General features: G+C 40.3%; 1 protein-coding gene across 1 annotated transcript in view; it reads right to left on the bottom strand.

Moving 5' to 3' along the window:
* The window catches only part of LOC128849079 (neural-cadherin-like), a 117,095-nt gene that overhangs the window by 62,712 nt on the left and 39,333 nt on the right, over positions 1-15,050 (bottom strand). The window contains exons 4-7 of the mRNA XM_054049454.1: positions 13,782-13,986; positions 11,850-11,961; positions 10,196-10,445; positions 5,733-5,875 (exon numbers count right to left, since the gene is read on the bottom strand). Coding sequence (XP_053905429.1) covers positions 5,733-5,875; positions 10,196-10,445; positions 11,850-11,961; positions 13,782-13,986 — 710 coding nt within the window. The remainder of the gene's footprint in view (positions 1-5,732; positions 5,876-10,195; positions 10,446-11,849; positions 11,962-13,781; positions 13,987-15,050) is intronic.

The raw sequence follows: 15,050 nt of genomic DNA, 5'->3' as shown, positions 1-15,050 counted from the left end.
CACCTGCAGAGCATCTGCTCTGGGAAGGCGATCTCAGATTAGACAGATGCTTAGACATGGGGCATGCAGCAGAAGCTTCAAGATAAAGAATGAAAGTCCTAGGAGACACTACAACCCCATCAGTACATGCAGGGAGACAACTGCAAAGGAGAGCAAGTGGCCAACGTACCACACCCATAGCAAGAAGCATTTGTTGTGGAAGACAGCATGAGCAGGTAAACAGGGAGAAGTGCCATGTACTAGGAGAGCATTGCAAGAAATGGGGCGAGTTGAACCATTTTAGCAAGGCATGCAAGAGCACAGGAAATCTCAGAAGGATTCAGTCAGATTTGTACAAGAGGGGAATGGCATACCAGACAGTGGTGATGACACCATGACTCTCTTCTTGAGTCAGAGCATATTAGGTTCAGGAAAGCAACAAGGGACAATAGCAACTTCCGTGCATGCATCAGTGGTAAAAAGGAAATGCCATGTGCAATTTCAGCTGGATAGCGAGGTCTCCTACAGTGTGATTCCTCAGGGTGAACTGGACTCAAACACACCCTTTACAAAGAGCAAATACAATCTAATAGTGCACAATAAGAGCGTAATTCAGCCTGTAGGAAAATGTGACTTCATATTAACTAACCCAAAATATAATAGATGGTACCCACTGACGTTTGTGGTGATGGCATGCAAGCACATACAAGGGAATACAGCCATATAAGCCATGGATCTGATCAAGGTGCAGTATCAGAATTGTATAGCTGCAGTGCAAGAAGCAAATGGAGTCTCATGGACAACAGAGACAATTTCAGAAGCATATGGGGATGTTTTCAAAGGTGACAAATGCCTCAAAGGATAGCTGCAACTGGAAGTAGGCCCCAGAGCGGAATATGTGCTTACCACAAAGGAAAATTCCAGTGGCACTACGTAATCCAGTACAAAAGGAGCTCAAAAATCAGCAGAGCAGGGGTATATCAGCTTCTGTAGAGGCCAATATAGCCTGGGTAAGCAGCATAGTGGTGATAAAGAAGCCAAGAGGCAAATTATACATCACCATAGACCCAAAGCCACTGAACCAGGCAAGTAAAGATGCCACTATCCACTGCCAACAATTGATGACATCTTGATAGAACTCTCCAAAGCCAGAATCTTTACGAACTGTGATCTTTGTAGTACTGGCACATAAGCCTGGATAAACAGTTCAGAATGCTGACAATCTTTGCAACCCCACTTGGTCTGTACAGATGGCTGAGCATGCCGATGCACATCAGCTTAGCACCAGAGATGTTCCAGAGAAATTTCACCTAAGTGCTGAGCGCATTGCCTGGGATAAAAATAACTGGAGAACATATCTTCACTGTAGGCAAAGGGAGCAATGATACAGAAACTGAACGAGACCATGATAGAAAACTACAAGTTTTTCTTCAGTGATACCAAGACAAGAACATAAGACTCAACCCAGAAAAAAATGCGACTGTTGTCCCTGCCTCATTATGTAAGGATGTCATACAAAAAATACACACATCACACCGAGGCATTGACATACACTGGACATCTGCTCACAGCAGAGGGACTAAAAGCAGAATCCAACAAGATCCAGTTGATGTGAAATGGGTATGGCACCTTATTGGAATGACAAATTTTCTGTCCAAGTTCTATCCATACATGGCTGCAGCAGAAGAACCCATATCTCAGCTCATAATGCAGGATGTTGACTAAGGCTCAGAGGTACCCAATAGTAAACATTTGACATGCTGAAACAAATGATAACAGATTCCCCTGTCCTGAAGTACTACCAGCCAGAAGAAACATTGATACTGCAGTGTAATACCTCTGAGAAAGGACTAGGTATAGTTTTTTTGCAGGAGCAGCCAGTTGCTTATGCCAACAGAGCCCTGTCAGAGACTGAACAGGGGTATGTCCAATTAGAAAAAGAACTTCTGGCTATTGTATTTGGAGTAGAGCAATTCCATTAGTACATCTATGACAACTCAATAATAGTGCAATCAGACCACACTCCCCTAGAGACAATTATAGCAAAGCCCCTTCTTAGTGCTCTAGAGAGATTGCAGCACATGTTGATTCAACTTCAGTACTACCAGAGATCAGATACTGTTCAGAATGACTACTGGTGTTAGTGAACACCCTGAGCAGGGCATATATCCACAGCATCAGTGAGTTGGGAGAGGGGACTTAGAACACTAAATCCATTAACATGCTGCACTATCTCCCCAGTTTCAACAGCAAAGCTGATGGAAATCAAAGAGGCTACAGAAAAGGACATCCAACCACAGGCAGTCAAGACAGCGATACTAATAGGGAGGCCAGAAGTCAAAAGCCAAGTACCAGTCGGAGCAGAAACACATTTTCAGATTAAAGATGAAACATAATTCCATCCTGCACATTCATCTCAAGGGCAGAGGGCTGTTGTCCCTGCCTCATTATGTAAGGATGTCATACAAAAAATACACACCTCACACCTGGGCATTGACAGCTGCCTTAAGCAGGCCCAAGAGTGTGTTTACTGGCCGGGAACATATACACAACTATACTTCTTGATAGTAGGGCGTGACACCTGCTAGTCATATGAGAGCTGTCCACCCATTCACGGGAAAAGGGGGGAGCAGACTTATTCACCTTCAATGAAAAGCGATATTTGATTACTGTGTACTACTATTCAAACTTTTGGGAGGTCAATGCCCTTCCAGATACAAAAAGTAAGGCAATGATTGGCAAACTGAAGGCCCACTTTGTGAGATATGGCATTCTGGACACTGTATCCCCTGACAACACACCCCAATTTGCCTCAGAAAAATTCAATTGCAAGCAAATGGAAGTTGAAGCACCAGACCTCCTCCCCAGCCAAGGTGGAATCAGCTGTGAAAACAGCTAAGAGACTGTTACACAAGACTGTGCCTTGTGATTCAGATCCTCAGCATTCTGGTATACAGGAATACCCCAACACAGGGGTGCCAAAACAGTCCAGCACAGGCACTGATGGGGAGAAGGACAAAACTCTGCTACCAATGAAAGGAGACCTGTTGCAGCCTGAAGTATAGAGAGAACGCTGAGAGGAGATGGCGATCAGAAAAAGCAGGCACTAGAGTACAACAGGTCAGCTAAGAACCTACCAGCCCTGGAGACAGGCACTCCTGTGGGTATCCAGCCATTAGAGAGAGACACCAGAAGGAATGGGCTAAAGGATCTGCAAGGGTGAAGTGGGATTCACATCATATGAGGTGACTTCAGAAGAGAGACAAGTGACAGACTTAAGGAGCTCAAGCTACTTAGCTTAATAAAGAGAAGATTAAGGGGTGACTTGATAATAGTCTATAAATACCTACACAGAGAACAAATATTTAATAATGAGCTCTTCAATCTAGCAGAGAAAGATAAAAACACAATCCAGTGACCAGAAGTTGAAGCTAGATAAATTCAGACTGAAAATAAGGCATACATTTTTAACAGTGAGAGTAATTACCCACTGGAACAATTTACCACAGGTCGTTGTGGATTTTTCACCACTGACAATTTTTAAATCAAGGTTGGATGTTTTTCTAAAAGAAGTAGGAATTATTTTGAGGGAGTTCTATGGCCTGTGTTGTATGATCACAATGTTCCCTTCTGGCCTTGGAATCTATATATTCAAAGGAACAGGAAGCACTTATGAGCCAGCAGCCCAGAGAGAGCCTACAGAGATTCAGCAATCATCACAGAACAGAAAGACAGAAAACCGTTGGGGGCACAGCTCACCAGAAAGGAGGAGACTGCAAAGACAGATAGTTTGCTAGACTTGGAGACAGGTGACAGGGAGACAGAGATAGGTGACTCCCAGTATGGTCACATGTTGAGGAGACCAAACTATCTGAAAGACTATGAAACCATCTGAGTCTGTGGTAAGGAGAAGACTTCAATTCATGTATGTGTTAGCAACCTCTGTCTGAAAGAACATGGGTGTGGCTCTGGGCACCTGCTATGTTTTTAATGTTTATATTAAAATGTTTATAACAAAGGGAAGATGTATCATGATCAGTGGAAATGGAGTCAAAGGACCCATGTTTCCTGGAGTGACTTTTATCAAGGAAACAGCAGGACAACAGGGAATGTGAAGAGTTGGGCTAGAAGCAATGCAGCCACATGGACAGTGCAGTGCACAGGGTTTAGTCAAGTTCTACTAGTTCAATTTAACCTGCATTCAGCTTCGTTCTTTGCTAATAAAACACGTAAGACTTATGCTGGCTCTCTTCACAGAGGTGAATTTCACCTAAGGGAGCACAAGAACTACCACACTATGCCTGGTCCCCCATTGGATGCAAAAGTGACAGGAAGACTCCTTGTGCCCTTTTCTTCTCTGGGCACAAACAAGCTCTAAGTGAACGGACAGTGTCAGTACAAGGAGAATTTAAGGCTATGTTAACATTGTAAATACTGAATATGGTACTATTCTGTTCAATAAAATGCTGTCCGCAATAATGCAAAACCACAGACCCTGCAGTCCTTATTCAGTCCTTAATTTGGCCCCTTCCAACAAGTCAATGAGATTTTTGCCTACTTCAGGACTACAGGATGAAATCTTAACATGGATAGTATGCATCTATTCCGACATATGCTAAATCAGGCAGTATAGTGCAATATCTTTGCACATCACAGTAAATACGTGTTATGCTTTCTGACATCATTTTGTCTTTTTAATAAGAATGTTACCGACCAAGAAAACAGCCACTTGTATATTCAATTTCAGATTGAAACAGTGCACATGGCTCAAAGCTCTTTGTGGCAATTCAAATTTCACACCAATTTTTGGAATATAATTTTTAGCAACCTAAGTAATTCATTTCCTAGATGGTATGTTTTCCAGTTCCTTGGCTGAATGCTTTGGTAACTATGGAACTGGGATGCAGCATATGTTTGTTGATTGGGTAACTATTCTCTCTCTGTTGACTGATTCAATCAGACAATGCAGTGAACAAATAGCCAGGGATGTTATAAAGTTGTTAGGAAAAAGATATACATTAAACCCGAGTTGAAGAGGCAAAGGCGCTGACTCTGTGGGTGCTCCAGGGCTGGAGCACCCATGGAAAATTAATAGTGGGTGCTCAGCACCCACTGGTGGGCTCCTCATCTCCCTCCCCCACCCAATGTCTCCCACCGCTGGAGGGCCCCGCCAATCAGCTCCCTCCCACTCCCTGCCTGAGCTCCCTCCTGCCACGAATGTGCCAGGGGGCAGGTGCGGAGGGAGGACAGAGCGCCCCCCTCTCACAGGTAACATGGGTCGGAGAGAGTGCAGTGGCCCCGGACTGGATGCGGGTGGGGTCGCTGGGGTGGGGGATGACATGTGACCAGTCATGGGACATCCCTTTAGATCATGCTCCCCCCAGTATGGGGAGGCACCTGTTGTCTATAGGGTACCCTTGGTGGAGGGATCAGAACAGGGGCGGAAAGAGGCATGGCGGGGCCTTGGGGGAAGGGGCGGGACCTGGCACGGAGCAGGGGTTAAGCACCCCCCAGGAAATCAGGAAGTCAGCGCCTATGTAAGGAAGGATGGATTGTAAAGATAGAATAGTTAGATTATTTTTTACCGCATACTCTTATTGGTATTGTAGCAGCTCAGCAAAAGCAGGATATCCCACCAAATAATTTTTACAGTTGCTAACTATTAAAGACTGAATTCAATGTGCTGGTGTTTGCAAATAAACTGAAAACTTTCAATACTGCAGACAGAATAGCAATGGCAAATTTATCATTACCTTTCTGAGGGTCAACAACAAAGTTTCCCTTTTGATTCCCTGCTACAATGTCATAAGTCAGGCCATCACCATCAGGGTCTATAGCATTGACTGTAGCAATCAACGTATTTGGGCCTGCATCTTCAGAAACAAAACTCCTGTAGCTGTTAAAAAGAATTGTAATGAGAAATTACAACATATGATGAAAGAGTCAAATTAAAATATATGTACAACTGAATGTATGTTTTAGAGCAGGATTTGTTGACTGTTTAAATGTAATGTAGAGGTTTATAGTTTAATGAATAATGCAATTAAGCTGATGAGATATCCTACCTTGTTAACCAGTGAAACAATAAAAGTTGGACATTAAATCAATCAATTAACAGACTCATTCTGCTTTTCCCTTTAGTAGATTTCCCTTGCAAACTTCTAGGAAAAAGGAAGTTTACCTTCAATAAGGATTTGGGTGAAATGTGGGGTTCACCATTTTACACACATACACACACACACACACACACACACACACACGACAGGATATACTGTGCCACACATGATACATGGGGCCAGGGTACATGGGTCATCATCATAGCTTATCACTCCAAAACTGCAACCAAGACCTGGTGTTATCACTTATCTCAAATAGTTCCTCAGGAGTGCAAGATGTGGACAGAGTGAACTGTATCAGGCTGTGTCCAAGTATTTGTCTAAGCTCTCCACATTCACATTTGGGGTCATCCCTCAACCTCCACTTGGTGAAATTATCACCAGTTTTTCCCATCCGAGCTCTCACTCTATTTAGAGTATACTAGGATTTTTGTTCAAAATACAAAAACACAACCCCCCCCAAAAAAACACCTAAAATGTGAATAAACAAAAAGTACACTGGTGTAAGCCCAGAGTAATTTCACTCAGTTCACTGAGATCAGAATCAGTCCCAACATGGTCAGACTTGTAAGATGAAATCAACCACACTCAGATACCATGGCAATGAGGGCCATATATATTCCTAGACAAAGAGACTGAATTCAAGACAAAACTTGCCTTACATTTTACATTTACTGACTTGTGTGTATTCATTGGTGCATTAAGATAGGGTTGTGGGGGGTTTTAGCATTTAATATCCAACCCAATAAGGGAACTAAATGATTCTGGTTTAGCTCAGCTATTCAAACCCCAGGGCCATTGTCTTAGCTCTGCATCAGAAAACCAAATGAACTGTAACTCTGACAACTTTAAGCATTAAATATAGGAGCAAAAGAGTTCAAATCATCAAGAAAAGGCCTCTGAAGAAGCAGAAGGAGAAAACTGACAAAATGAAACAGAGTGGTAGCTTAAAGCAACTCATAATCGAGGAATAGGATAATTATGGGGAAAGAAAGCTCCAGGCTAAGAATTATGAGTTTATACTGGACTGTAAATCTATTTAAAACAAAGCACTAAAAGGACATCATCATCATCATCTTGATTTGTATCTCTGCATTGGTCCATGATTGAGCATAAAATTAACTGCAGATTAGTGTCTTTGGAGGAACTAAGTTACAGATGATCATGATGAATCTATGTAACAGAGCAAACATCAGATAAGACCTGCTTGAAGTTCATCCTTAGATTCAGGAAGGCATCAGGGCAAGATAAACCAAAATGAAAGCTTAGGAACTGAGCAACACCTGCAAAGTCCTCAGCACCTCAGACTCCGGTCTTTGGACTGTGTCTATAAAGCATGGAATGATCATGAAACATTGGGACAACTTCTGTTCTCAGTTGCAACCACACAGTCCCACTGAATTAAATAAAAATTGCATGCGTTCACCCGACGGCAGAATTTGGCTTTATGTTCATCTCCAAATGTATGCAATGGCTACACAGACTGCAGATGTAAAATAATAACCCTCTATGAAAGCATTTTTCATAATTAAAAATAATGCTATTTTTTTACAATATCCTCTGGTAAACTCAAACAGGAAGCCTGTTTTTCTTTTGCTGAACATATGCTCTGTTTTGACGAAGAGCTGTTCACAACATAATGAGTGCTGGCACTCACTTTCTAACAAGAAAACGGTACTACAATGAAGCATTTGTTTTTAAAGAAATAACGACATACAAGATTAAACAATTATGTGGACACTTCAAAAAGATACAAGAAATAAGAGGATAACGGATTAGTGTGCCTGTCAGCCTTGATAACATCCATTTAACAGCCTGGAATATTTTTTTTTTAAAAAAGGGGAGCATGTTCTGAAGAACCAGTCTTTAGATTCTGGATTAGCCCTACTTGGACATGCAGAGGACCACTAAGAATTTTGTATTACAAAGATCAGCTCTTTTCATGCCAAAACTATCTGAGGGATGTTTAGTTCCCCCTCAGCTGTTGGCTCACTAGAAAGAAGGAAGGAAGGAAGGAAGGTAGGAAATTGTGAAGATACATATTACCTTTAGGTATTATAAGGACTGTCAAGAAGTCTTGACGTTGTGTTCAGACAAACCACAAGTTTGGCACCATTAAAATCCCTTCCTGATCTTTGCTCTGAGCAACTTTTACTTTTAAGCTGACGCATAAAAGTCAGAATTTGACAGTGGTAAACTGGGAATTCCACTGCAGAATCTGTAACTTGCATGTAAGCTCATAGTGCTTTTGACACAGATTCATATACTTGTAAGACTTCAGGTTTAAAGAGGACTGTGCTTACTGAACCCTGGAAAATGTTCCCTGTGTTGATGGGAGATGGGACTGGGCGAGATTAAGTGCATTCCACTTATTTATTATTGACATTTATCTTGTGATTTCTTCATATTGCAGTCGTCAGTCTGTCATCTACTAAACATTTTGTTTTAACAATTCAGTAAAATAGTCAACATTTTCAGCACTATCTCCAAAGCCTAAACTGTCTAATTAAGGGCAAGATTCTGCCATGCACTCTGGATGTGCTGGGATGTGGACGGACAGAGATGCTGCCTGTACTCCCAGCATTTCTGGCTGATTTTCTACTGAGGTCTCCTGGAGTACTCAGTCTGAAGCATAGTTCCACCACTCTTGGAAGGGATATCATGTCCTGCTGTCTCCCCATACAACCAGCTCTGAGCAACCCTGGCCAGCTCTGACCCACCTGCACCTTTCAGACAATTAGTACTCACGCAAGCTCCAGCACGGAGTAAGGATTGTGGTATCCATTCTGGCCAGCACTTGTGCAGGGCAGGAAGGGGGAGAAGGGATAGGAATAGTCTCCAACACCTTCCCTGTAATAATGTGAGTTCTCACTTCTAGTGGATATGTTTTCTCCCACTATCATAATGTATGTTATCCAGCATGTGTAGAGTAAAGAATTCTTTCAGATATAGCAGTGGTTGGAGACTATATGGACATAATCTTTGTTTAAGACTGCTGACGAAGTCCTGAAAAACTTCCCAATAAGAATTTTTAAGAAATAAAATATTTTTTTTATAACATTTACAAGCTTGAACTTTTTGCACTACAGATTAACGACTCATTCTTGTTCCCGTTTATATTAATGGAAATTTTGTCAGCAGCTTATCTCAAAAGATTTCTGATATATTGGGATACATCCAGAAAAAAAGACTTCTTCAAGTTTTGGATCTGACCCAAACCCAGGACTCCTGAAGAGCATTTGGATGCAGGAATTCAAATATTAAAAATTCAGGGAGGGAGATCTTGGCTATGAGGCTCCATTTCAGGTCCATCTCTATTTTAAAAAAAAATCTACTTTTGTTGCTACCATTTGAAGTAGCTATCCTACAAGGAATGATGACTCACAGGGCCAAATTCTGTAGGAATGTTTAAGGATGTATCAGTTGGACTCAGACCCCATTAGTCTTACTTCCTCTGATTTGCCAATATGTGAGTGAATGTAAAAGATTCTATGTTGGTATGATTTATATGGTGAGGAGCTGGAAGAAGACATAAGTAAGGGGCAGCTTACTTTAGCATACATGCTTTTAAATGCTACTCTTCATTCCTTTTCTTGCTTCACTTGTCTCTTCTGGCCACTTGATGCGTGAATTACACCAGCTTACATTTACTGGACCAAATTCAGAGGTGATATGTAAGGGTGAGTATAGTCTAAGTGTGTTTAAGTGAGCAAGTCTAAATCTAAACCAACCTATGGAAGTCTAAGCTGGTAGGACATATATGCTGGAAGAACCAGAAGAAGGTTCAAGACTAACTCGGACTATTCAGATTCATCAGTGAAGAATGTTTCCCACAATCTTTTCAAATCATCTCTAAATTTTGTGGTTAGGAACCAAACTTAAGGACTTATTTTACTGGGAGTATGAAATTTCTGGGCCAAATCCTTGTGTAGTGTAAATCAACATAAGTCCACTCATTTCAATGAAGCTATGCCAATTTAAACCAGGTGAAGATCTGGCCCTCCGAGCATGTCTCAGTTCCTGTGATATCTCTTTACATCTTGACATCCACAAGTTAAGAGCAATATTTTCAGAGTTTTAAAAACAACTGATATATTTACATTGTCTGAGAAAACTCGGGTGCTTCATCATTCATGTTTGAAACACGGATTCTAACAGTTGCTGTCCCAGTCTTTGGCTCTTCTCCTTTATCTACAGCCATAATTATAAATTCATAGAGATGGTTGGGCCGCTCATAGTCCAACTGTGTTGCTGGGAAGATAGTACCATGTGAAGAAATGTTAAAATCTGGACTCAAAGTGTAATATAATATTTCAGCGTTTTCTTCTGAATCACAGTCGCTGGCTGTCACTATTAAAACAGAAGAAAAATACAATTCCTAGATTAAGGTCTAAGGATTAAAATGATAAAAACTTTAATAGACAAATTAATGAATGGCATAAAAATAACAGTAATAACATTTATTTTAACATGTGGGGCTTGAAATAACTTTTAAGTAGTACAGGATATAGCATATTTTATACTGATTTACTATGGTTTGAAAACAAGCTGTAAAAAAGCAAATTTTTTACTTCAACTCTCAATATTTATATCAACAAGTAATCCTTCAAGGTAAGGCATGCAACTGCCTGGCTACTTCCACCCATTGTTATGCCTCTGTCTGCTAAAGATCCCTCTACTATCAAAAATCTTCTTCCTATGTGGGTACTTATATTCTCATGCCCACCTGATTTGCACCACTCACCTAAATTTACTTTGTCCCCAACAGGCTTGCCTCCTGCAAACACATGATTAACTTCATATACAAGAGTGGTCGCACAGAGTTCAATTAGACTCATATATAAAGACTCATATATAAAATTAAATATGTTCTTAAATGCACAATCTAAAAATAACACATTACTAGATTATAAAGTTTCATTTCCCATTCAAGAGATCAGTTTTCAATGTTCTAACAATTTGCTATTTTAACCTGTGTATACTTTTTCAAATCATAGGAAAAATTAACTGAAGGAATAGCCTTAAATATGTATGTAATTATTTATTTTGATGTAAATCTGCTTTTCTTCCAGACTCTGCTCTTATTTAAATAAAAGCTTTGATTTTTTGTCACCATTTCATGCACTACACAGAACTGCATAATATAAAACTGGGTTATTTGGTTATAAATTCAGTAGGGGTGAAATTTTGCTCCCCTCACTCATCTAAACACACATGCATACACACAAAAGGCCCTGAATGCAGCAGAACTGGTGTAGTTCAGTGGAATGGGATGGGGAGGACACAGCATATGGACAGCCCACAGAGGCTGTGTGAGCCATGGAGCTGTGTTCCATGAGGATTCCCTCTGTCCCAGCGCACAGGGTGGTTTCAAAGGTGCACAGAAGAGGTGCATTGATGGACTCACAACTACTGACCATCTCCATCCTTCAGAAAGAGGGACACAGCAGCTGCTGGGCTACTGCAACTCTAAGGATGTAACAGCAGCCACAGCATCTGTACTGTCACTTCATAATCCTACAGAAAAGATTTGTTTCCTTCCTTTCCCCTCCCTCTCCCAACTTCTTTCAGCTGTGCACTGGGCACAGGAGTTTATGCTCGTAAACCAATTCTGCAAGGTGCCAAGTACTTCCTCAAAGTTGTTGCACATCCCACCCTAGAATTGGTACCTTGTGTTTCAGAGGGGGAAATTCTAATTAGCAACAGAAAACAATTCTCCTACTGACTGTAGTGAATAGATTTTAAAGTGCTAACCTTGCAGAAGTACAGTTGTCATGGGAACTGTTTCAGGAACATTGTCTTTGCTGTAGATTGACTTCTGGAATTCTGGGGCACAATCATTCTCATCTGTGATTACAACCAAAACCTGAATGGAAGAGATGAGAGAATTAAGTAGTATCAAAGTGGATCTGAGCAATGTCTTCACTGGTATAGATATATTTGATGCAAGGATTTTCCAAAAATAATCATCTTAGAGGATTTCAGAAGCTATAGCCCATAGGAAGAGCCATTTTTGTTAGATTGTTCATTTCCTGCTGAGAATTGTTTTTATGTTACACAGAAATTCTTAAGTAGTGGCAACTGTCATATCCAAAAATTCTTCTACTGCAAGGTTTTTCCATTTTTTCCTCATGGACATTGACTGTTATTTTCTTATTTAATTGCAGGGCACATGGATTCTCCATTTTCTTAGCATTCTTTTTCACTACTGCATCTTGCAATACATTTTTATTATTTCTACCACTTAAATACTAAAGCAACTAATTCTTCTGCCAAGCATATTATGCCTTTAACAGTATAAATTTACTGAGACCAGAATTTGAACTCAATTACACTGGTGTAGATCAGGAGGTAAAAATATGGAATGGAGGTCAAATTCTGACTCCTAAATGGTATTATAAAATGTTTTCATTCTCCTAAGACAAATATTATGGGTTTAAGTCTCCTCTCACTTAGAGGATGCATCAGTAGTAATTTCACAGAAGTCAATGACAGTTATACCAGTGTAAAGAGATTGTAAGTAAAATTAGAATCACACCCTATGTATTCACAAAGCCACTCATTGTCCTCCTTCAAATACTATCTTAAAACTCTTCTCTGCTGAGATGCCTATAAAACAAACAACAAAGGTTATCAGCAGACTGTGTGCTCAGACCTCTGCTTACCATGCTGGCCAATGTCATCTCATTGTTTCCTTGTGTTCCCCTGTCTTTTTATTGTGTGCCCGTTGTCTCGTATCTTATACTTAAATTGCAAGCTCTTTGGGGCAGGGAATGTCTCTCTGTTACATGACTGTACAGTGCTTAGCACAAGTTCCTGGTCTCTAATAGATAATATATATACACATCTGCTATATCTGTATTTCAAGGATTTTTTCACCTTTAGAAAAGCTTTTAAGAGTACTGTGACGATGTCTTTTAGATACAATATATGCATTACAAATTACCATTGCTTCATTTCTTATATCATTGTTCCCCATTCTTTAAGCTAAAAATTACTCTGTGTTCATATTCTCTGCTTTTTAAATAAAAATACTGTAGAATATACACCATGCTCTGTACGCCAGTTTAGAACAAGAATATTGGCATCAGGTCTGGACTAGTGATATTTCTTCCGCTATAAGCAGGCAAGGGCTGGGAATTGTGGAGAGGCAGTAAATTCAGCTCCTGAAGAGGACGGAAGCATCTTACATGAATGGGTCATTTCAGGAGTAGCATTAATGGGCTCTTGCCTCAACCAGAGTCAAGGACATAACACAAAGACTAGGAATACAGTGGGACAGAATGTGAGGTCTGGTCTATACTACCCGCCTGAATCGGCGGGTAGAAATCGACCTCTCGGGGATCGATTTATCGCGTCCCGTTGGGACGCGACAATCGATCCCCGAATCGGCGCTCTAACTCCACCAGCAGAGGTGGTAGTAAGCGCCGCCGACAAAAAGCGGCAGAAGTCGATTTTGCCGCCGTCCTCACAACGGGGTAAGTCGGCTGCGATACGTCGAATTCAGCTACGCTATTCACGTAGCTGAATTTGCGTATCTTAAATCAACTCCCCCCTGTAGTGTAGATGTACCCTTAGATAGAAAGGAGGGAATGGGAATTAAAGCTATGAAGAATCTGGAAGGACCTGGATAAACTTCAGGAAAATCAGGGCTGTCCTGATCAAAACAGAATGATGTGGTCTTACCTCAGTTACACTGCTAAACTGCTCTTGGCCTTCTGTTGCTCTGACCAGAAGCAAGTATTGGTGTTGGTCACTCTCATAATCCACACTCCGAGTCAAGCTGATCTCTCCTGTTGCCTGATGGATGCTGAACAGGCCACTAGGATTAGTTAGCAAATTGTAGCTCAGGGATTTGTTTTGATATGACAAAGCAGAGACTGTAAGAAATCTGGATAAAAATGAAAAGCAAAAAGCAAAGAGAAAAGACATCAACACAAAATTATTATTTCCCCTGTCTGAAGTTCTTAGCCACAAAAATAAACCTCTTATATTTGTTTTCCTAATATTGTGATGTTAATATTAGAATTCTGAAATACCAGAATATGGCAAAAATGCAATAAATTGCAAACCCAGTCCTGCATGCCTGATGCAAGCAAAACTCACTGAAGTAAATGAGGATTGTATCTAAAGACTACGGGATTGGATGCTATTTTTATAAAATGCTCCTCAGACCTGCTACCTTGAGGCAAAATAGGTAAAAGCAAGGGCATTGGGAATAGGATATATTAAGGATTAAAAATCCAGCCAGGCTATAAACGGAGGATTTTATTGTAATTTTAACTGAATTTGCTTAGTCTGCCATGACAACATGTTGCAATGATTTTCAGTTAGGGAAATAAAGTTAAATCAAGAGCCAAAGGATTTAGCCTAATAAGGAAACAGTAAATTTCCTGTCCTGATCACAGGATCTTAATGTTTGAAGAGCTAGCTGCTACAGAAGGAAAAAAACAGGTCAGTAATACAGTATATTTAAGATATAAGACCATATGAATGGTCTTAAAAGATAAAAGTGAGATTTTTTAAATCTAGTATGGCACAATCCTGTTTCCAATAAAAATCGATAGGGTCATGTAGTGACTTCACTGGGAAAGGGACAGAATCAAAGTAACTACTTCACTCTCTCATAGTGAGCTACTAGTGGCCAATATCTTTTTTTTTTTTAATAGGGGGTGAATATAATTATATGGGAGAACCTTCAAAGTTCAATTCCTTTAAAATAAGCACCCAGAACTGTGGATCTGAACTTTATTAGTATTTCTTGATCTGCAAAACTAAATAATGTCTTATAACATTTTCAAAAAAATTTATTCTTAATCTGATCTCCTTTGTTGGTGCATGCTATCAGTGCTGATTGTGTTGAGGTTTGTGACCGTCTTTAACTTTGTAGATATTTAAAAGAAGAAAAATTACAAAGGAAACATTTTGAGTATTTCAAAGAGAAAATACATCCTT

Source organism: Malaclemys terrapin, chromosome 14 (genome assembly GCF_027887155.1).
Source record: "Malaclemys terrapin pileata isolate rMalTer1 chromosome 14, rMalTer1.hap1, whole genome shotgun sequence".
Taxonomy (NCBI): domain Eukaryota; kingdom Metazoa; phylum Chordata; order Testudines; family Emydidae; genus Malaclemys; species Malaclemys terrapin.
The sequence above is the reverse complement of the archived record's forward strand: the minus strand, read 5'-3'. Positions and strand labels throughout refer to the sequence as shown.